This window comes from Desmodus rotundus, chromosome 6 (assembly GCF_022682495.2).
Source record: "Desmodus rotundus isolate HL8 chromosome 6, HLdesRot8A.1, whole genome shotgun sequence".
Classification (NCBI taxonomy): domain Eukaryota; kingdom Metazoa; phylum Chordata; class Mammalia; order Chiroptera; family Phyllostomidae; genus Desmodus; species Desmodus rotundus.
This window is the reverse complement of record NC_071392.1, coordinates 157637847-157659178: the sequence shown is the minus strand read 5'-3', so window position 1 is coordinate 157659178 and position 21332 is coordinate 157637847. Positions and strand designations below refer to the sequence as shown.

General features: G+C 58.1%; 1 protein-coding gene across 7 annotated transcripts in view; it reads right to left on the bottom strand.

Annotated features, from left to right (window-relative positions):
* The window catches only part of TNRC18 (trinucleotide repeat containing 18), a 75375-nt gene extending 55011 nt beyond the window's left edge, over positions 1-20364 (bottom strand). For 4 of the 7 annotated variants that reach the window (XM_053925954.1, XM_053925959.1, XM_053925957.1 and 1 more), the window contains exons 1-2: positions 19977-20364; positions 17680-18107 (exon numbers count right to left, since the gene is read on the bottom strand). In XM_053925954.1, coding sequence (XP_053781929.1) covers positions 17680-17866 — 187 coding nt within the window. In that variant the 5' untranslated portion in view covers positions 17867-18107; positions 19977-20364. Of the gene's footprint in view, positions 1-614; positions 706-17679; positions 18108-18256; positions 18381-18441; positions 18572-19976 lie in introns of those variants that run through there. The other 3 variants (XM_053925955.1, XM_053925956.1, XM_045184927.3) reach the window with 3 other exon arrangements.
* Between the last annotated feature and the right edge of the window lie 968 nt (positions 20365-21332).

The window sequence follows — 21332 nt, the reverse complement described above, 5'->3', positions numbered from 1 at the left end:
AATGATAGTGACGGTGAGGATGATGATGGTAAATGCTGGCAACACCCACTCACTGAAAGCACCAGGCAAGTGATTTCTGTCCTCTGAACACCCCCAAGAGGAGAGGCAGAGGCCGGCACGAGGAGCCAGGCACAGGTGTCACCAGGCACCCAGCAGGGGCCAGCTCCAGCCATGCCCCCTAAGGGCTTCCCATGTGCCCCCTCGGGTAACCTCTCCTGTGAGGCAGGCACTATTAGGGACAGCCCAGAAATGATGTGACTTCAGGGGGCATGCAGGGGACACAGGATTCTGGTACCTGGGAGGCCCCAGCCGGGCCCGCGGCGGCTCACAGAGCCCCACCCAGCCTGTGGGTCCCCGGCAGCCCCAAGGGCAGGGCGCGCGTATAACAGATGCTCACACGGCACCTCGGGCAGGGGGCACAGGACCCCAAAACGCCCACCCAAACCTTTTGGGGTACACACGGGGACACTGAGGCTGCAAGGCACAGGGCCTCCACCTCAGTCCCCCAGAGTGGGGACAGCAGCAGGCTGAGGAATGGGAGGGCACAGGCGCAGGCACCGCCACCCCGTGCCCGGGGCCCCAAACTGCAGCCCGGCCCCCTGCGGGCCCCTCACCGGACTCCAGTGCCGAGGCCTGGGGACCCAGGGCCATGGTGGCCGGTCAGTCCAGCCACGCAGTCCGAGCTGGGGCATCGGGGCCCCCGGGCCCTCACAGGCCCGGGCTTCCTCCTTGGCAGGCGGGCGGGTGAGAGGCTCCGGAAGCCGGCAGCCAGAGGTTTGCGCAGGGCTTACATCAGCCGCCAGCTCTTCCTGCCTCGGGCCACGCGGAAGCCGGGTGGCCCGGGCCTGCCCCTGCCCAGGCTTGTGAAACCCGCCCTGCAGCACCCCAGGCCCGGATGCTGCCAACGGCCGGAGCCCACCACCGGGGCTCAACGGCCCACCAACCTGCCCCCCCAGAACAGCAAGCACAACTATTTGCACAACTTCGCCGCCCCCGCCCCTCCCCACATGGTCCTCCTCCAGTGCCCCAGTGATGGATCTCAAACGAAACGAACTTGGGACCGCCAGACACCCGGGAGCCTGCCTCCCTGTCCACCTGGCCCCAGAGCTTCTTCGAGACCCCTCCTCGCTCACTCCACCTCGGGGCCTTCCCGGCAGGTCCTCGGGCCACAGGATCCCAGCCCCATTCCCAGTCCCCACTCAGGACAACTTGGACGTACAGGTCTGTCTCCCTGACAAGCCAGCCCGTCTCCCCTCTGCGGGCAGGGACTGCAGCCCTCCCTCCCGGCCACATCCGGGCACACGGCTGGCGTCAACTTGTGGACCAAGCACGTGAGCTCTGTTTCCAACCCCACAGGACAAGGGTGGACGAACAGCACTCTGACAGGAGACAGCCTGCCCCTGACTCCCAAGGCCACCACATGCCACCTCAGGCCCTCCTGGCCAGCCTCCCAGGGTGGAGCAGGGGCAGCCGACCCCACCCCATGGCACCAACACCTGCAGACTGCTTCCTGAGGCCCATCAGCGTACCTGGCACTCTTCTCACGCTCTAGGTGTGCCCCCTGCACCCCCAAGTTCCCACCCCCACCCCTGGAGACCCAGCATTGGCCGCATGGGCTCACCAAGAAGGGTGTGGACCTCTGGGCCAGTCAAACCCTCCAGCACAGCCAGGGGTGTCAGGGGCCTTCCTTGCCCCACCCTGGGTCCCAGGCACCCCCCTTGGTGGCTACAGGCCTCTCAGTCGACGCCTTGGGGGCCAGGACCGAGGACCGAGGAGACTTGACAAGGGCACAGTCGCCCACCCTCCACTGTCGTCATCCTTAACAGTCGTGGCCAACACCAACCCAGCCTCTAGAGGCACCAACGCAGCGCAAGCTCAACCTCCACGTGCCCAAAGCGCCACTCAGCCCTTCGTGGGGCACACAGGGCCACAGACACCCACAGGTCACGGGGGCCCAGCGCCCAGCAGGCGGCCCTACACCCTTCCTGTGGGCAGTCACGCTCGGGCCACCAGGAAACCCTGGGACAGCCTCCCCGCCCTGGATGCTACAGTAGTAGCCGCTGGCCACTTGTGGTGACGGGGCACTTGAAATGTGGCTCATGAGATGGAGGAATCACATCTTGAGTTTTATTAAACGTTAATGAATTTAGACTTAATGTAGCCACACGCTGGACTGAGGCTCCTCCCTGTCGGACACGGGCGTGGGGCCAGGGCAGGGGGCCTCTGACAGGCCAGGCCTCCACAAGGGGCAGGGACTAGACAGGAGTCCAGGGGAATGACACAGACTAACCTGGAGCCCACGCCCACTGGTTCTGTGACTCTGGACAAGTCCCTAATGTCCTCAGGCTGCATGAAGGATGAGAGTGGCATCTGCCCCCGCGGGCGGATGTGTCCATATTTTTTAAATGCTTTCACAAAGTGCAACACAAGGTCGGCTGTCGCTGTTACTGTTACTCCCATTACTTACAGTTACAAACCCTGGGGCTCAGAGAAGCGGAGCCGCTGCTCAAGGTCAGGGTCCAAGCCCACCGCTTCCTCCACCCCATTCCTGCCTTACAACAAAACGTCAGCTAACCGGCGAGAGCCAGCGGGTGCCCATTAGCAATGCGCTAAATACCTCTGAAATGCACACTTTCGAATGGTTAATTGCACGTTATGTAAATTCCACCTGGATCTTTTTTAAAAAGACAGGGATAAGATCTGTTCTCTGTCTCCAAATCCAGCCTCCCAGCCAGGGGGACCAACCAGCCGCACTGCCAGGCCCCAGAGCAAAGCAGGTCTCAGGGCAGCCGTTCCAGACTGGCCCCTTCCATACTGGCTCACTGCCCCAACGGCCGTGGGGGTGAGGGACTCTGGCTCCTCCAGTGTACAGGCGAAGACACTGAGGCTTGGAGAGGTGGTCCGGGTTACTGACCCTGAGCGGCCAGGTTGCTCAGCCAGCGCTACAAGGAACCGGCCACAGGGAGCCCAGCACTGGAATCCCACCCTCAGGCCCTCAGCTCAGCCCTGGCTCCAGCTGGGCCACTGCCCCTCAGGCCCTGAGCAGGGTAAGCACCCCCCACCCACCCAGTGCAGGTCCTGGCCCTCAGGGGTTCTCCGAGAGTAGCCTTCTCCTCTGGCCCTAGGTGCCCAGTAAAGAGGAAGGTGGCCCCAGAACCAAGAAAGGGGACCCCAAGGTGGGCTATGGAGGCCATGCCCCCACCTGCGGTGGCCTGGGGGAGGGTGAGCAGCAGGGAGCTGAGTACAACACCCCAGTCCCACCCCAACTCCCCACAGCACTGAGCTAGCAGGCCCTCCCCACCCCACTGGGACCCACCACCACCCCAGTGCCTCCAGCCCCCCACGCCAGCAGCCACAGCGAGCTCCTCAGAAGCCACAGGGACCAAGAGTGTAGGGATGCGGGCCAGCCTGCCTCAGCCATGGCCACCTCCCTCACCGATACCCGGAACACAGGAAGGGCGTCTGCAGACTCAGCTCGGCTGGGAGGCTGGCCAAGATCACCCGAAGGTAGAATTCAAATCCAGACGGAGGGAAGGGGACCGTCCTCCTTCCCTCCCTTCCACACTCGGGCAAGGCCCCTGCGTGCTCACTCACTCAGGGCTGGAGAATGAGCCTCCAGACGCACCCTACCGGGCTGCGCTGTGCCACCTGCTGGCCGGTCCCCAGGAAGGTGATGGTGAGGCCCCCTCAGAATCTCACCTCTCCAACGACGGAGTTTGCCGGGGACCTTTCTGGAAGCTGACTCTGTCACAGGTACCTGCAGGCCACGCCAGTGGGAGCGGGCGGGGCCTCGATGACATCATGCTGGGTGCAAAGGTCCAGTAAACAGTCCGGGCCTGGGGCTGGGCTGGTGCGGGGACAGCCTGGACACCGCGGCCGCGCCCCCTCCAGACGGGGGGCAGACGAGCTGCACACACCTCACTCTCTCTCTGTCCGCTGGGTGACCCTGCACAACGGTGGCCTTCCCTTAGCACCCCCAGACCCGCTCTGCCCAGCATGGCCGGTCCTCACAGTGCCCATCACTGTTTATCGCACCGCACACAGCAGCTCCTTCTTTCCGGCCCCTCCACCCGCTGGGGCGAGGGTCAGCAGGCTCCGTCTGGGCCGTAAATACTCCAACGCCTCCTACTCCGCCCGCTGTAGACAACACTGAAGGGACAGGCCTTTGTGCCAATAAAGCTTTATTTACAAAACTGGGGGGGGGTGGCACAGGTGTGGCCCTGGTGTGCAGACACCTGCATTACAATGTGGGCTTCCTCCCTCCCTACCCCACACAACACTCACACAGAGGAGATGCTCAATTAACATTTACGGTGGGGATCGGAGGGGGCTGAGGGAGGAGGAAGGAGCCCTTCCCCGGGGCCCCACCTCCCAGCCCAGGTGGGGCTGGCCACAGGTGTGCACAGGGACTAGACTCAGTGACACTGTCACGCTGTCAGACTTACTCCGTGTCACTTGTTGAGCTACACAACGTCCACTCACCAGGTTTGTACACCTCCAACTAATAATGTACATCAACTGTAATTGGAAACTTTTTAAACTACTTTTTTAAGAAGGCTTCAGGCCTTCGCTTCCCGGTCTCCCTGCCCCAGGCTCTGGGAGAGTGGGTTCCTATCTCTGAATGATAAGAAAACTGAGTCTCTGATTCCAAAACCTGTACCTTTTCTCTCAGCCACCCCGCCAAGGCACTGGACCCTATTTTCCTGCTTTCACTCCCAAAGGCCCCTCCCTAACCACACACCAAACAAAAATTTGTTTTCCCTTTCTCTTTTAAAACACCTGGGCCTCACAAGCAAGAGATCACTTCTGTTCAGATGCCACCAAAGACTATCAGGGAATCTGGTCAGCACGATCCAATCAGGGTCGCTGCCCAGAAAAGAGCTCATTTGAGCCCAGGGCATGTGACGCAGGCGCCCCTATGACAGCAGCTGGATACAGAGAAGGACCCTCTGGACAAAGTGACCCTCGGGCTCCCTTTGGTCCCATTCGATTTGGAGACCGCTGTGCTCTCCAAGCCCTTGCTGTGCACAGAACCTTATCACCCAGCCAGACCCCCAACCGAGTCACAAACAAAAGAAAGAACTGAGGGAAATAGGAACTAAATAAAGAGATAACTGTTGTTGGCGTGACAAGAAACTCTCCAAATGGGATGAAGTCTTTTCACCTGTCAGACCAACGCCCATTCCTGTCAGTTGCCGGAGGCCGGGGCGGGAGGCCAGGAGGGTGAGGACAGAGGACACCCATCCCCAAGCAGCTTCTGCAAATCCACAGAGCCGATGAAGGCCCAGAAAAGCGCAGACCCAGGTCTGGGGGGTCCTTCCCGAGGAAATCACGGGGCTTGTGGGCAACGACGCACAGGCCCAGGGCAGTCCCAGTCAGGTCCCAGGGGACAGACACCGAGTGATCCCACTCTTGCGAGGACCTGCAGGAGTCAAGGTCACAGAGACAGAAGTAGAAGGCGGGTGCCGGGGGGCTGGGGGGTTGCTTCACGGGGACAGAGCGGATGACTCTACAAAGTGAGGGTGCTGAACGCCACGCCTAAAAATGCTTCAAATGGCGAATTTCTGTCCTGTGTGCTTTATAAGTTTAACAAAAAAGTGATAGAGAAGCCAAGGATCGAGAACAGCCAAGCTAACCTTGGACATGAAGAACAGGGTATGAGGACTGAACACTAGCAAATACCACAACCTCTGCACCCACCATAACGCACCCGCTGGGCATGGGCACTGGGTCAGCGATACACTGTATGGGACCAGAAGGCACGGGGCAGGCCCCCCGTGCACCGGGTGAAGCACGGATGGTTCTGTAATAAATGCTGCTGGTCAGCTTGCATCTCCACGTGGGAAAACCCATGAACTTGAGTGCCCACCTCACACCCCACACAAAATCCAACTGCAGGCGAGCAGCAGATCTACCTGCGCAAGGTGAGCCAGAAAGCACCTACTGGAGAACACCTTTAGGGCCCGAGGGCGGGCACAGGGTTCTTAAAAACCAGATAAACAGCACTAACTATGCAGATAAGACTGCCCTACTGGATTACATTAAACTAACTTAACTATGCATCACAAGACACCTTTAGGGGAAAGAAAAGGTGAACCACCTGGTGGAAAAAGCCCCGCGCAGCATATAGTCACCAAGGAAGGGCTTGTATCCAGAATAAAGAATTTCCTCAAGTCAGTAAGGAAGAGACAACTCACCGTAAAAACGGCGATCGACTCCACAGGAGGGTCACCAATGAAAAGGCCCAAATGACGAGGTACTGGGCGTCCCAGACCAGGGGGAAAGCGTGAGGCAAAGCCACCGCACACCCCCAGAAGAGTTAATGGTCCGAAAGGGAAGGGGGACCTAGTAAGATGCAGCCATTGGGGAGTATGAATTAGCACCACCGCTCTCAGAGAGGCCTGCGGAACCTGCCGGCCTTTCTGACCCGGTCTCGCCCCGCAGGTTACGCGCACCCGGATGGCCAGAAACCCCCCCCCCCCTCTAATAATGGCCAAAATGGGAAAACCACCCAACTGTCCATTAAGAGCTGGATAAACAAATTGGGACATCACCATACAATGCAACACCTACAGCGAAGAGAATCACAACCATGTGAGCCCCAACCAATGTAGCGTACGCAGGGGGGGGGGGGGTCACCTTGGGACAGGAAGGGGAAGTGCCAAATGGGCACCCGGGTTTGTTTTTAACCTGGCTGGCACTTATACTGGTGGGTTCGGTTTGTGAAAAAATAATTGAGCTGTATGTTTATGATCGGTGCTCATTTTTCAGCATATCTTAAACCTCGATTTAAAAAATCCTCTACAAAGAGATCTGCCCTGACTGGTGTGGCTCAACTGGTCGGGCGCCGCTACCCAGGGCCAAAGGCCACGGGTTCAATTCCCGGTCAGAGCACATGCCTGGGTTGTGGGCCAGGTCCCCGGCTGGGTGCATGTGAGAGGTAACTGATCGATGTTTCTCTCTCACATCTGTGCTTTTCTCCCTCTCTTTCTCCCTCCTCTCCCCTCTCTCTAAAAATAAATAAAACCTAAAAAAAAAAAAATCAATTGATGGGGGAGGGGCGGTCTAATCACAGCACAGTAACTGTTACAGAGTAATTTTCATGGAAATCTCACTTTGACAGAATTTGCAAAAATCCAAACTAGCAAATAAATTAAAATGAGCCAAGAAAGAAAAAAAGAAGAGGAAGAAAAACCCCTACCAATACCCCTCCTCTCCCCGGCCCCTGCCTTCTTTCAGGCAGGCCATGCTCCTAGGCCCCTCACTTACCCACTGTGTGACCCTGGAAAGGTAACACAACCTCTCTGGGCCTGATTTCCCCCTAAAGTAAAATGAACATGGCAAGCAAGCACGGAAGCGGAGACTGCCCCCCCACCCAGTGTCCTCCGCTTCAAGGCAATCCCCTCCCAGAGGACAGGACGGCGGGGGGGGCGGGGAAGGTGCCTTACCCTGCGCAGTATTGGTGCTACGGCTTGGCCACGGGATCTGTGGCTGCTGCCACCACCGTCCCCGCGCTCCCATCCGTGCGGCAGAGGGGCGAGTGGCTAGGAATGCAGAGGTTCCTCCAAGCCAAGCAGACACCCAGGAGCTGCAGGAGCCTCTGAGCCACCAGGCCAGACCAACCTGACTGTCAGCAGGGAGGGACCCAACAGGGCCTGGGGGCTGGCCTGCAGGAAGCTGGAGGCCGGCCCACACACCCCACCCCTCGCTGGCCTCCAGCTCCCTCAAGCAGCCGAGGCCCCCACCCTCACTAGGGGGTCAGATCTCAGCAGGCATCTTTTAGTATCCCGTGACCCCCAGCTCCTCCCCCCCAGAGGTCACCGCCTGAGAAGGGCGGTCCAGATTTGACTCTAGCCCCTCCCCATTCTGGAATTTGGGCTCCTTGTGCAAAGGCACTTCGACTTTCCCCAACCGGGCATACAGCCCACCACTGGGTGCTCAAACCTAAATAAAGGGAATCCCAGGGCCCCCAGGGCGGTCAAGGCTACAGTGATATGCAAATGCGTCCACCCCAGGGCCCCAGAAGTCTCAATTCTAAAGCAATTACAGAGGATTTCCCCCGTAGATCTGCTTTTCCCCATAAAGGAGATTTGGGCCTGGAGGAAGAGGCTAGGATGGAGGGCGGGCCTTCCAGGAACTCCAGCTTCTAGGCCAAGGAGGAGACACCTGAGTGGGAAGGCAGACACCTCCCAGGTACCGCTGGGAAGGAGACGGGTGACCCCAGGCAAGGTGGCACAGAGCCCCTGTCCGGACGAATCCTTTCCCAAAAGCCAGAACCTCACAAGAATGACAGTAACGGGGTTTAAAAAGGAGAGAAAACCAAACGAGAGAGAAATGAACAGAAAACAACCTCCACACCACTTTGCAAGCGGGAGAGCAGGGGAACGAACGGGTGTGTGACTTCACGGGAAACACACCCAAGCTGGGAGCGGGGAGCCATTAGCAACCAGGAATTCCTGAGACTCGGCCCCTCTCAAGGCCAGGGTGCAGAGAGGGGGAGGGGGTGCGTGGAGGGCCCCCCACAAGCCTTGTCTCCCAGGGTTCTGGTGGGACCAATAGAACTCGGGACCCGAGTGCCAAGCTCCAACTTCACTCAGCTCTGGGAAGAGGGGCGGCCAGGCTTCAGCTCCCTGCAGGCAGCGCTGGCTGGTGTGCTGTCAACTGAAAGGTGGCAGGTGGGATGGCTGGTCATCGCTCAGGCCTAGGTTTCGGTTGGGTCCCTGGGGGGTTCAGTCCCTGGTCTGGGCACGCAGGAGAGACCACCAATCAATGCTTCTCTCTCACAGCGATGTTTCTCTCCCTCGCCCTCCCCTCCCCTCTCTGTAAAATGAAGAAGTCTGTCCTCGGATGAGGATTATAAATAAACAAACAAACAAACTCCCTGAAGGCAGGAAATGGGGCCCTGCCCACTGGGGAGACTGAATCGGGAAGGAAAGACCCCCGTGCAGGGAGCCCTGTGGGGCCAGCGAGTCCTACCCCCAGACCTGAGTCCCGTGGGCTTGTCAGGGCTGTTCTTCCACAGAATCCATCACCAGACCCCCTCGGGGTCTCCACCAGGAAAGACAACCAAGGAAAAAGAGATCCAGAGAAAGATAAGCGAGGCAGGAGAGAAGAAAACGCCGGGGGGGGGGGGGGGGGGGGGGGGACACAAAGCATATCCTCAAAGCGATGAGAAAGAATCAACGTATAAAATAAGAACAGGATGCTATTAAAACAGAGAATACAGGTGGTGTATCATAGAATTCTACACCTGAAACCCATATAGTTTTATTAACCAATGTCACCCCAATAAATTCAATTTTTTAAAAAAAGAAAGAAAATTGAGAGCAGGCTGCCAGTGAGCAGAGGGGAGAGGGGAGGAGATTACAGGAGAAAAGGGTGAAGGGTTTGCAGGAACAACTATAAAGGACACATGGACAGCAACAGGGGGGGTGTGGAAACAGGGGAGGGAGTGGGGAGAGCTGGGGTGGTGGGGAGGGGTGGGCGGGAAAAGCAGAAAACTGCACGTGAACAACAATTTAAAAATGGTAGAAAGAAAAGTATCCAGACTACGAGAAACAGTTCCTAGAAATTGAAACTACGACACCTAAAAGACACCTAATTAGAAGCAGACCTGCAGGGCCGGAAGAACACAGAGTTGAGGTCGTCTGCTAGAAGGCAGGAGGAGCAGAGAGAGATGGAAAACAAAAGCGTTGGCCCTGGGTTCGGGAGAGCCAGTAGCTGACCGTACTGGACAGAACAGCAAAAGCGCTGGGAAGGAGATTAGAAAACACTCATAAAATTATCAGTAACTTCAAACACTTTTCAGACTGGAGGCTTTCCTTCCCGACTGATCTGGCTTACGGAGGACCCAAACAGAACCCCGGGAGGGCCCGGAGCGAGGCCCGTCAATGTCAAATTTCGTAACACCAGTGATAAAAGAATAATGACCGTCATAACATCCACGAGGCTTACTTTGCGCCAAGAAATGTTCCAGGTATTTACATTCTTATAAACTCTTTAGTCCTCACCTAAACCATAAAAGGTAAGCCCTACTGTTCACTTTACAAAAGAGGAAACCGAAGTACTCGGGGTTAAGCAACACGCCCAAGGCTGCCCGGCCAGTGAGCGTGGAGCATAGCATGTATGTGAATTTCAGAGCCCATGCTCGTAACTATGACATCGTTCCAAAAGATTGTGAGCATTTGGAAAAAAGTTAAAAGAAAAGTTCACATCCAAAGATCAAGAATCAAAATACCACCAACACTCCTCAAAAGTTACACTGGAATTTAAAAGGTGGTGTTGCAATTACTTCAAAACACCAAGGAAAAATTATTCCCAAAATGCCAGTCAAGTGTGATGGTAGAATAAAGGCATTTCAGGCATACTTTCACAGAAAGCTACTGCAGGGTGTGCTCCTCGAAAACAAAAAGTAAAGCAGGAAGAAGGGAAGCATGGGAATCAGGAAACATCTAAAACGACAGAGAGGCAAAGGGGCACAGGCCCAAGCAGCAGGCAAACCAGACGAGAGCAGGAAGGTGGAAAATTCCAGGAAATAAATCTCCAAGAAAAGAAAGAGGAAGCTCATTCAATAGATTTGACCAAATGAAAATTGTACCAAGAGATCAGAAGAGAGGAATTCTAAAAAACACAAGCAAATGGGGGTGGGGGTGGGGGTGGGGGGAGAGGCAACTACTAACTAAGGGAAATAAAGAAACTTTCTATCTCTTGGCTCAAATGTAAACAAGATTCACAAAGCTAAGGCCATAAGAACAAAACTAGTTAAAATGGTATTTCACCTATATTTGGAGGACAGAAGAAATACACATGGTGGGTATAATAACGACATTTACTAAGTGCTTATTGTACTTGATATTATTCTAAGTGCTTTACCTGCCTAACTATTTCACCCTCCCGACAATCTCATGAAGTAGATGCCATTATCCCCCCTTCACAGAGGAGAAACCCAAGGTGCAAACGGTAAAGGACCCTGCCCTCAGCCACCCGATCGTGAAAGGGAGAGTCGTGATTTAGACTCAGTCTGTGCAAGACTGTCACCTTCCGTAAGAGTCGGCAGGAAATCCCAAAACTGGAACGTAACTAGCAGTGGAAGCAGGTCACTCTCTAGAAATATGGGTGAAAAGGTGAAAGAAAGAGCCGAGAGTGTTCACAAGTGGGAACCGGACTAGGAGACACGAGGCGGGGAACTGTTGGTTTTCTTCAGAACTCTTGCAACGCTACTTGACTTTTCTTTCTTTTTGTTTTTAAATCCTCACTTGAGGACATGCTTATTGATTTTAGAGAGCGGGGAAGGGCGGGGGGGGGGGGGGCAGTGTGGGAGAGCAACATAAAGGACCAAACCCGTAAGCTGGCTCGTGGCCTGACCAAGAATCAAACCCATGACCTTTCGGTTTGCTGGACGACACTGAGCCCACCAACTGAGCCAGACCGGCCAGGGCACACGCTGCTCGACTTTTTAAACTTGTGACTTTCCTTCTACATTTATATTAAGCACAAAGCAGAGGGGAATGTTTTCAATGGGTGAATTTTATGGTATACAAAGTACTTCTCGATAAAGCTTACAACAATAAACGAGGAAAAACGTTTAAAAATGCACACTCCGTTAGATACTACTACACACTCACCAACGTGAACAGAACTGAGAGCAACCGATGACATCGCGCATCAGGAGGCCAGGGAACCACTGGAGTGCGGCGGGGAGAGCGCACAATGGCGCCACCACTGGCAAACTCGCCACGGTACTAGACACGCACCCAGAGAAAAGTGTACCTATGCGGCGGAGAGGCCACCTTCAGAGCTGTTCTCTTTACAGCAAACACCGCAAACAACCTCAGTGTTCCTCCACAGACAGGCTGGCCAAACACGTGGGCGGATGCTGAGCAGCAACAAGAAATCAACCAGAGCTGCATACAACAGTGGGCGAACCTCACAACATTGTGTCGAGTAAAAGGATTCCGTTTACAGGAAGTTCTTAGACAGGCAAATCTATGGCAACAGAAATAAAATGAGGGTGGGTGGTGCCCAGAGAGCAAGCTGGGGAGCCCTCCCAGTGCTGGAGAGGTCCTGACCTTGAGCTGGCTGGTGGGCCCCGTGGGTGGGTTCATCCTTTGACAATTCAATGAACCAAACACTCAAGATTGAAGCCTTTTAGAGTATCGCTGCTGCTACACACACACTCACACACACACACACTCGCACTCACACACATAAAGGGACCCTGGAGTCTAGGGTGTCCGTGGACCTCAGCAACGTCTGCACAGCAGCCGAGTCCGAAGTCAATGACCACTGCAATGACAACGGTCGCTTCTGCTGTCACTTTTGCAGAGGGCTGCGACTGTGCCAGGCACCTGCCCGCACTTGCTCACTCCAACTTCACAATAATCGAATGAATTCGGTGCCACTCGTGGGCCCATTTTACAGAGCAGATCATCAAGACCTTTATTAGAGAACCGTCACACAGCCAGGAGGTGGAGGGGCCAGGTCGAAACCCCAGCACTCTGAGCTCAGCCTCTAGGCCGTCCTGTCTCATCTGGACGCTGCTGGGTGGGAACCTCGGCTGACTTATGAGAGCCCAGAATGTGCAGGACTGTTAGTGAGCGTGGGTGGTGCAGGTTTTTGGATTCGGGCAGAGGGTCCATCACTTCCATGAGCTCAGGAAGGAGTCTTGGGCACAGCCACTGGGGATGTTCGTGGCATGCAAAGGTGTGGAGAGCTTTGGTGGTTCCCACCTCACAACTTGACTGCCCCCAAAGTCCAAGGCCAGGCCTCTGTGGGCAGTTGGTGTGATAGGGACCCTAGCCTTGGGGGCCAACATTGACCGCTGGCCAGGAGTCCCAGCCGCCCCTGGGGACTGCACTGGCTGGCAGCAGCTCCCACCAGGCCTCTCAAAAACTGGGAAGTAAAGGACAGGCGTACCCCAGTGATGGAGCTGGGGTCTGGGTGGAAGACAGGGCCACACATGACCAGGTGGGAGTTAGACCAGATCAGACTGCAGACGGGTCAGGACCAGAAGCCAAGGGCATGCATGCCAAGTTGGCCACATCCAAAGCAAGGACACCCAGTCACAGCCCTCTCCCCAAATCTGGTCCTCCCCATTGCTCCACAAGTAGCACTTTCCAAAACCCCCAGTGTTGTTCCCCCTCTCTGCCCCTCCACATCTCTTAGCAGCCCAGCCCCCACAAAGCACTACACACTTGCCACCTGCAGCCTCCCTTCCTGGTCAGGTCACCTCCCCAAAGCTGCCAGCCCCTAACCTGCCCCTGCCTCTCTCCCCATCTACCAGCCAGTCTCCAGCTAGCAACCCACGCTGCAAATAACTGCAAACTTGGAAAAAAAGTTTGAAATAGTAGAACGAACGTACAGGGGACCTTCCCCAGGTCCAGCCACTGTGAACTGCTTGTTGGCCCTGCGTGTTACTTGATGTCATCCGAAGTACCACTGTCTCCCACACAGCATGTGAATTATAGCCCTCGCTTTCTTTCCTCCCGGGCCATCCCTGAGCAAGCTGCAGACATCACGTCCCCTGCTCCTAAACACTCCAGGACTCGCAAGTCTGAGAGCAAGGACCTTCTCTTACGTAAGCGTGATATGGTTATCGACTGCACGAAGCCTGGTATTGATCTGCTCCTATCAGCTAGACTACAGTCCATATTCCGATTTTGCCAACTGCCCCGCTGATATCCTTTAGGGCCATTTCTCCCCTGATCCAAGACCCAATCAGAGGCCTTCCACCGCCTCTTGCCGCCACATTTTGTGTGTGTGTGGTAATCAGGAACAGCTCTTGGCCTTCCTGCAGTCTTGCATGCCACTGACGTTTTTTTAAGAGCCCAGACCAGTTCTGTAAGACAGCGGCCCCCAGCCTTTTTGGCACCAGGGACCGGTTCTGTGGAAGACAATCTTTCCAGACGGGAGCAGGGCCTGGGGGGCAGGGGGGATTTGGGATGATTCAAGCGCATCATATTCAGGCTCACTTCTGCTGTACGGCCTGGTTCCTCACAGGCCCAGACCCGTACCACAGCCCCAGTACCAGTACTCAGTAGCCCGGAGGCTGGGGGCCCCTGCTGTAAAACGCCCCTCAACCTGAGTCACTCCCTCCATCTGAAATCCTCCACTGCCTTCGTGTGCCTCACAGCTTGAAATTCCAAGACCTCATTACAGGTCTCAACCTCCTACTTTCCCCATCCCAGCACCCCCCACACACCCCCCCCCACCAAGCCAGCCATTCTCAGGCTCACAGCCCCTCACCACTGCCCAAAAACAGACCCTGGGCATTTTCCGACCTCCAAGGCCTGTATCTCCATTTAAAATGACTTCCTTCCCTCATCTGTTTACTGCCTGCCCCCACACTAGGGCTTGAGCTCCAAGGAACGCAAAGATTTCTGTCTGTCTGGTCCCTGCTGGATCTCCCGGGGCCAGAGCAGCCTGGCAGGCAGGAGGCACTTGGAAATTGTTTGCTGAGTAAATGAACAAGCCTGGAGAGAAAGTGCTAAAGAACCAGGAGGCTCAGAGAGCCAGGGAGCCTGGGGGGCCCTTCCAGATTCCAGAAACCTCCCCCAGGCCAGAGGAGGAAGCACCCAGCAAATCTCCCTTATCTCTAGGATCACATCACTGAGCCAGCCAGCGCACTGCACTGACTAACCTTTTCAAATCCATCCCAGCAGGCTGCAGGGCTGGATTCCACAGATGGAGCCGATGGACCCTGTGAGAGCCGCGGTCCTCTATTGTCCTTGGGCCAGCACAAAGTGCAAGGCCTCCCACCCTGCTCCTTGGTTCCCACCCCCTCCACGTGTCCCGCAGGGTCCTGCCCAGGGTATGAGGACAAGGGGAATCGATGCCCAAATACAAAATTCTGCTAATAGCTTTTTAATTGCAACTGAGGACTGAATCCCAGCCTCCCGACCCAAAAGCAGAGAGGCAAACCTATCAGGTAGTTGTCACTTATCCGTTTTAATGTCATCTGTGAACATTTAGGGAACACAAATACAACCGTACTCAAGGGTCCGGGAAAGGTAAGCACCACCCTTTACCCCAAATCCCAGTTATTCTTGATTTCTCCCCGGTTCTGCAGAGGCCAGAGCCGAGTTCTTTGGCCTATACCCCTGAAGCAGAAGAAGGCAGCTCCTCCCAAGAACCTCGCTCTCGGAGACCATTCTGTCCACACCTACCTGGAAGGGGTGCCAGCACCCAGGGCAGCTGGGGTCCCCTCACACTGTGAGCCCTCCAGGGGCAACTCCCTCTGCCTAGGAGTCTCACCCTCCACTAGGGCCCCACCCACACGGGAGTCCGGAGTGGACTGGAGTCTGAAGGTGACAGGGGCAGCCTCTCTGCCTTGCTGTGGGACTCAAGGCAAATGGCTCAGCCTCTCTGGGCTTCCCAGGGCAAAAATAAACAAAGATGGGGCTGGTAACGCTGGCCCGACCTAAGAAGCTGACAGCCAAGAAGGCGAGGGTGTTGAAAGGGAAAATTTAACACCTGCACCCCATAAAAAGAGGGGGAGGGAAGCTGAGCAGAGGAATTTGTAAACCCAGCCCCACCCAAGCAGTGAGGGGGAGCAGCTCCCCAGCTCAGGGGATTAGCACGGGGCTCTGTTCTGAGCGATGGCCTGGGGTCCGAGGTCTCCGTGAGGCCATTCCAGGTGGGGGCCGCAAGCCCCCTATCTTTCCCTCCCAGGTTAGTCCGGCCCCAGGAGCGGCTCCGGGCCTTCCCTTCCCGGGCGGCGATTCCTGAGCCGCCTGCTGTTTCCGCCGTGACCTCAGCCGCCGAGCACGCAGAAGTCCGGAGGCAGCGCCCGACGCGGAGGCGCGAGACAGGCCTCTGCGGCCGCCTCCCACTGGTTCCCGATCCTGCCCGCCTGCGCCCAAGTCGCTTCCCCTCTCCCGCCTCGGCCTCCCCATCCACCTAATGGGTGTCGGGCCGTCGGGCTGCAGCGGTTAGGCCGGGCGCCACACGAGTAGTGGCTGTTTCCACTGCCTCGGATGAAAGCGCTTGGCCTCTGCCCGCCGCAGCCAGACCTGAGAAGCGGAGGCCGCAACGCCCTCTCTAACCCTGACTTTCCGAAAGCGAGCGAGGGCCCTGCGGTAGGGGACGACCCGGGTCAGGTTCCCAGGCCCGGGACCCCGTGCTACCACCCCAGGCAGGCCTGGAGACCCGATGAGCTCGAACAACACGCAAACAAAAATTACTGCCGCCTCTGCGGGCGCACAAAAGGGGACGACTCCAGCGGCCCTTTGTACCCCAGGACCGCCCCCAACCCATCCTCCCCGGGGTCCCTTCCGTTGCCCTCCTCGGGGACCCCTGAGCGTAATGCAGCCCCCCGCTCTCGGGGAACACTCGCCCCGGGGCTGCGACCTGGTCCTCGCACCCCGCGGACTGGGATCTCCGCGCTCCTGGCCCCCGCGCCGCCCCTCCCCCGCCCGGCGCTTCACAAAGGTCCTTTGTCCCGCCGAATCCCGGGACTCCGGTTCCTGAAAAGTTACAGGAGAAAACCCGAAGAGATAGGCAAAAACGGCGAGCGCGGCGGTGGCCGAAGAGTCCCCTCCAAGACCCCAAGGCCGAGGAGAGCGTCGGGGGCTCCCGAGAAATCACAAGCTCCCTAGACTACATTTTGGCGTAGGAGAGGTGAATTCTCCAAAATTCGAAATGTGGGACACCGCGCACAGAGGGCGGAGGCAGCCGGGAGGAGGGACCCAGTCTGGTGCAGAGGTCGGCAGCAGGTCTGGAGGGGCCCACAGTTGCACTCCCACAGCGCCCGACTGGAGCGGCCGCCGGAGCAACCTTCCCCCTCCCCGGGGTCGTCCTCAAGGAGCCTGGGCAGCCCCTCTCGGGAAATGGTTAAGGCGTCCGGGCCTTGTCGGCCACCTCCTCCTACGGGTTATGTCAGACTCAAGATTTTCCCTCCGCCGCTCCAGCCTGGCCCGATCCGCTCCCGTACCGCTTCCTTCCCCCAGCTTAGGAGTGGCAGCGGCCCAGTTTCTGCGTACCCGCCGCGCACGTGCCCTCCTACCGGAGTACAAGGGGGCCCCGGGGCCGGAGTCGCTGCTCTCCTACCAGGATGTGGGTCCCAAGACTGCCGTTCTCCTTTGGGAGGGGTCTCCCGAGGACCGCCGCCCACCCGCCGCAGGCCAACGCTCCAGGGCTGCGTTTCCCGTCCTACCCGAAAACTTGGGCGCTCACGGCTGGCCGGAGACCCCGCACCGCACAAGTGGAAGAGCTAGAAACGGAACCCGGGACCCACGGGCGCCGGCAAGGGCGTTTGCCAATAAATAGATTCGAGCTCTGGGAACGGATGCATCAAAGGGTGTAGGGCTGGTTTGTTCTTTTCTCCCCCCGATTTTGAAAACTCCAGCCCAGCCTCAGCCGCAGGGATTCGGGAATTGGGCTCATCCCCGGTGACTCCAATTGCTGCGGAGAAATGTGCCTTGGGAGAACCCGGCGCTCCAGAGGCGGCAGCGGATCCACGCACCCCTACACCCGCACCTCCGGGATTGCCTCGCCCCAGTCCCAGGGTCTCCCCGCCTCGGAAGCTGAAACTGCCCGCAACCCCATGGATCCGCCGGGAGAGAGGATAGTGCCGCACCCCCGTCGCAAACGCCCGAGAACAGGCCCAATAGTATTTCCCTGGCATCCCTCCCCCGAATCCCGAGGGGACAAGCGGGGGCGAACACGGCGTAGGGCACTTACCCGGGTGCGGGTGGAGATTGAGACCGGCCATGTACTTCCCGGGCGGCAGCGGGCCTGGCAAGCCCGAAGCAGGCAAGCGTCCTGCCGTGGCCGCGCCCACGCGATGGCTGTCCATCGCCAAGCCGGACAGCAGCGGCGGCGGGGGGCCGTGCACGGACCGCGGAGGCCCAAAGTCTCGGCCATCCATCCTCCGCGGGAGTGCCACGGCCAGCCTCCCACCCGGCCCGCGGGCCTCGCTCAGCAGAACCTAAAAGTTCGGCCTCGGCGTAGTCCCAGAGTCCTCGGGCGGCGGGGGCTCCGCGGCATACATGGCGGCGGCGGCCAGCGGGGCTTGCGCTCGGCGGCGGGCCCGCGGCCCGGGGCGCACAGGGCCGGTGGGGCTCCTCCGGGCGGCCAGGCGGAGCTGCGCGAGGCGGCTCACTCGGCGTCTTTCGGGGGAGAGGAGACGGGCCGCGGAAGAAACAGAAGGGGAAAAGAAAAAAGGGGAAGAAAAAAAATAAACAAGTTTCAGAAAGTCGTTTTGCCGTTCGGGGTCGGGAACTGCAGATCTGGTGGCCAGAAATAAAATCGGGAGTACCCCCTTTTCCTCAAAACGTAAAAATCCATATTCCTTCCACTGGCGGCTTCAGGCTCCCCGGGCCGCGCCTCGGAAAGTGGCGGGTGGCGCGCTGCGCTCCAGCCCGCCTCTGCCTCGGCGGTTCACCGAGCCTCCCGAAACTGGAGAAGGCCCCTCGGAGGCGCCCGGACCGCGCAAATACAAACCTCCGAAGAGTGTCTGATTCTTGGGCGTCACAGGCTCCTGGATTTCAAACCATGAAACCTTTCCAAGAGCAGTTCGTGTCACTATCTGATCGGGAAAGTTTAATATTTAACCTTTCGGGGCCCTCGCCTTCCTTTTTTCAGTTTAGTTTCCCTCAATTCGTCCCGAGGCGCCGAACTCGTGGATTTTTCGGGAAGAGAGGGTGCAAAGCGGGCTTATTATTTTTAAAGAGCTTCGCCGCCCCCCTTGGGCCGCTGTGAGTCGCAAAGTCTGAGTCCGAGGACCCGAGACGTGGCATTCTCGCCTGAAGACTGAAAAGAATCCTTCCCAACAAGCTTTGGTTTCATTTTCCAACGTCCTGGCCTGGGAATCCTGAGGCCCGAAGACGTGGCCTGGAGCCGGGGATTTGGGGGGCGTCAGAGGACGGAAGAGGCTCAAGAGTCTCGCTCCTACCCTAGCTTCCCCCCAACCCCAAAATAACCTACAAAGAAAACCTTCGCACCGAGGGGCGCTTCCCCCAGCGTTGGGTAAATCCCTCTGTAGTTCCAGTTTAAAGCTGTTTGTTTAAAAGATTTGTCGGTTGCCGATTCCCCTGGGGGCGGGAGGGGGGTCTCGGAGCCAACCTGGTCCTCACTCTCAGTCTGCCCGCAGCAGCTTGGATTCCTGATTCCGGGAGGCCGGGGCACTCCTAGAGCTGCCGATCACGCCAAAGCCACCGACTCCCGGGTGCCCGCCCAACGCCCCGCGCCGCGAGCTGCCGACCCCTTGGCCACCAGCTCCCACCCCACCCCCCGGCTTCCCCCTCCAGTATTCCTCCACAACTTTCCTAAAGGTGATCATTTTAACCCGGTTTTGGTTACAACCACCCCCTTATTCCCTTCCTCCCTCCCTCGCTCTCTCCCATTAGGCTCTGGTTACCAGATCCGCGTTTACTTTGGAAAAATCTAAGATCGCCACATCCTAGTAGGATACATGTCTTAAGGCGATGAGCTTCCCGTGATTTGTCGAAAATGTCCTTGTGTGTCTTTCTTTTAAAAGCCAGCACTTCAGGTCATGCTCCACTTTGGGGAACTCGAGGTGGAGCCCCCCGGAACACCCTCGTTCTGGCAGAGAAGCTGGCTCGGCCATCTGCGAGCTCCGCTGCGTTCTCCCTACTTTCTTCCCCTCTTAAATATAGTTAAAATGGCTGAATTCCGGCTTTTAATTAAAAACAGCCCATAATCGAAAACGTCTCGGCGCTCGGGCTCCCCCACCGCCTACAGGGAACCGAGAAAGAACCGATGCCCCGGGGCCGGGCTGGGCGGGCTGGAGCAGGGCTGCGGGCTCAAGTGAGAGCCCGGGGAAGAGCGGCTCTCCCTCACCCCTCCCTGCGCGCCCCCGCCTCACGGGCCTTGGTCCCCGATTCCATTCTCGAGGACAGGAAAGCTGCAAGGATCCCCCGGGACACCCCGAGGGCGAGGTGGGGTGGAGGACCCGCTGGAGAAGTTTGGAGACCATCGCGCCCGGCCAGGGGCAGGCGGGCGACACAGCGGCGTACCTGGCGCGGCGGGGCTCCCGGCTCCGGACTCTGGTGACGGCGACTCCGGTGGCGGCCCCGGCTCCCGGCGCGGCTAGGCGCCCGTGCTGCCCGCCATCCCGCGGCCGCTGCGCCCCTCCGCCACCCGCAGCCTCCTCACACTTTTTGCCCGCCTTTCCTTTTTTTGGTTGAAAACCGCTCCCCGGGCCGAGCGCTCGGCGCGCCAACTCCTCCGCCCTCCCGCGGCCCGGCTCCCGCAGCCCCCGGAAAAGCCAGCTTTCCTCCCGCCGAGCTCCCCGCTTTTTAATAAAATCCAGGTAGCGCCGGTTTAAAGAATCCCAAATCTCCATATACAGCCCGGGATTGGAAAAGGTACATTACACAACCCCCCTTTCAAGTTCCTCTCACTGGATCTAAAAAAAAAAAAAAAAAAAAAAAAAAGCCAGCGCGGGGGGGGGGGCGGCTGGGGGAGGGGAGCACTCTTCGCGGAAGAAACACGCATTGTTCCCCGGGGCCCGCCTCTCCCCCCCAGGCCGGCCCCCGGCCGCCACCCATTGGCCGCGCGCGCCGCCAGTCACGCGCATGTAAACACCTTGGCCCTCAGCCATTCCTATAAAACCAATTACGGACCAAAGGGCTCCAGCAGTTTCCAGGCTCCCCTCGGCGGGCTGAATGATCAAAACTGGTGGTGAGAATTTTTCCGGGCCGTTTCTAGGCAGCCCTCCCCCTCCACCAGCTCGGACACCCCCTCCCTTCCTCCTCCTCCTTCTCTCCTGCCTTTTCCTCCCCCCTCCCCCAGCGTCTGGGCTTGGTGATCAAAATAGAGGAAGATGGTTGTCGCCGCAATCCTGGGCTTTGCAAGGCGCGGTTTAATGGGCCGCCTGTCAGCTTCCTGCTCGCAGGAGGAGGTGATGAGCCGAGCGAGCCGGGAAGGGCCTGGGGCTCGGCCGGCTGCACCCCGCGCCTGGGCCCCGGCCCCCCACCTCCCCTGGGGCGCGCCTTCTAGAACGCGCGTTGGCGACGCCAAAACGGACTAGGGCTGCCTTTCCCTCCCTCCCCCCCCCCCTTTTAAAACAAAGCAGCGATTCATTCCCTGTCCCCCAGCAGCGCGGTTGGGTAGGATGGGCTGGCGAGAAGGCCGTTTTCCTAGCCCCGGCCTGCGGGTCCCTCCCTGAAACGCGGTGTCAGATGGTTACTGATTAATATTTTGGAGAGGCCGCGGCGGCCGGCAGCGGGTGAGTCTCTAATCTTCTAAAAGGGGTTCCTATAGAAACGCGAGCCGGGGCGCGCTACCCCCACGGCCCCAGCTAGGGCTGCGGCTCTTTGCACCGCGCGCCCCTCCCCAAAGTCTCTCTGCGTGGGCACTCCCCACCCCTT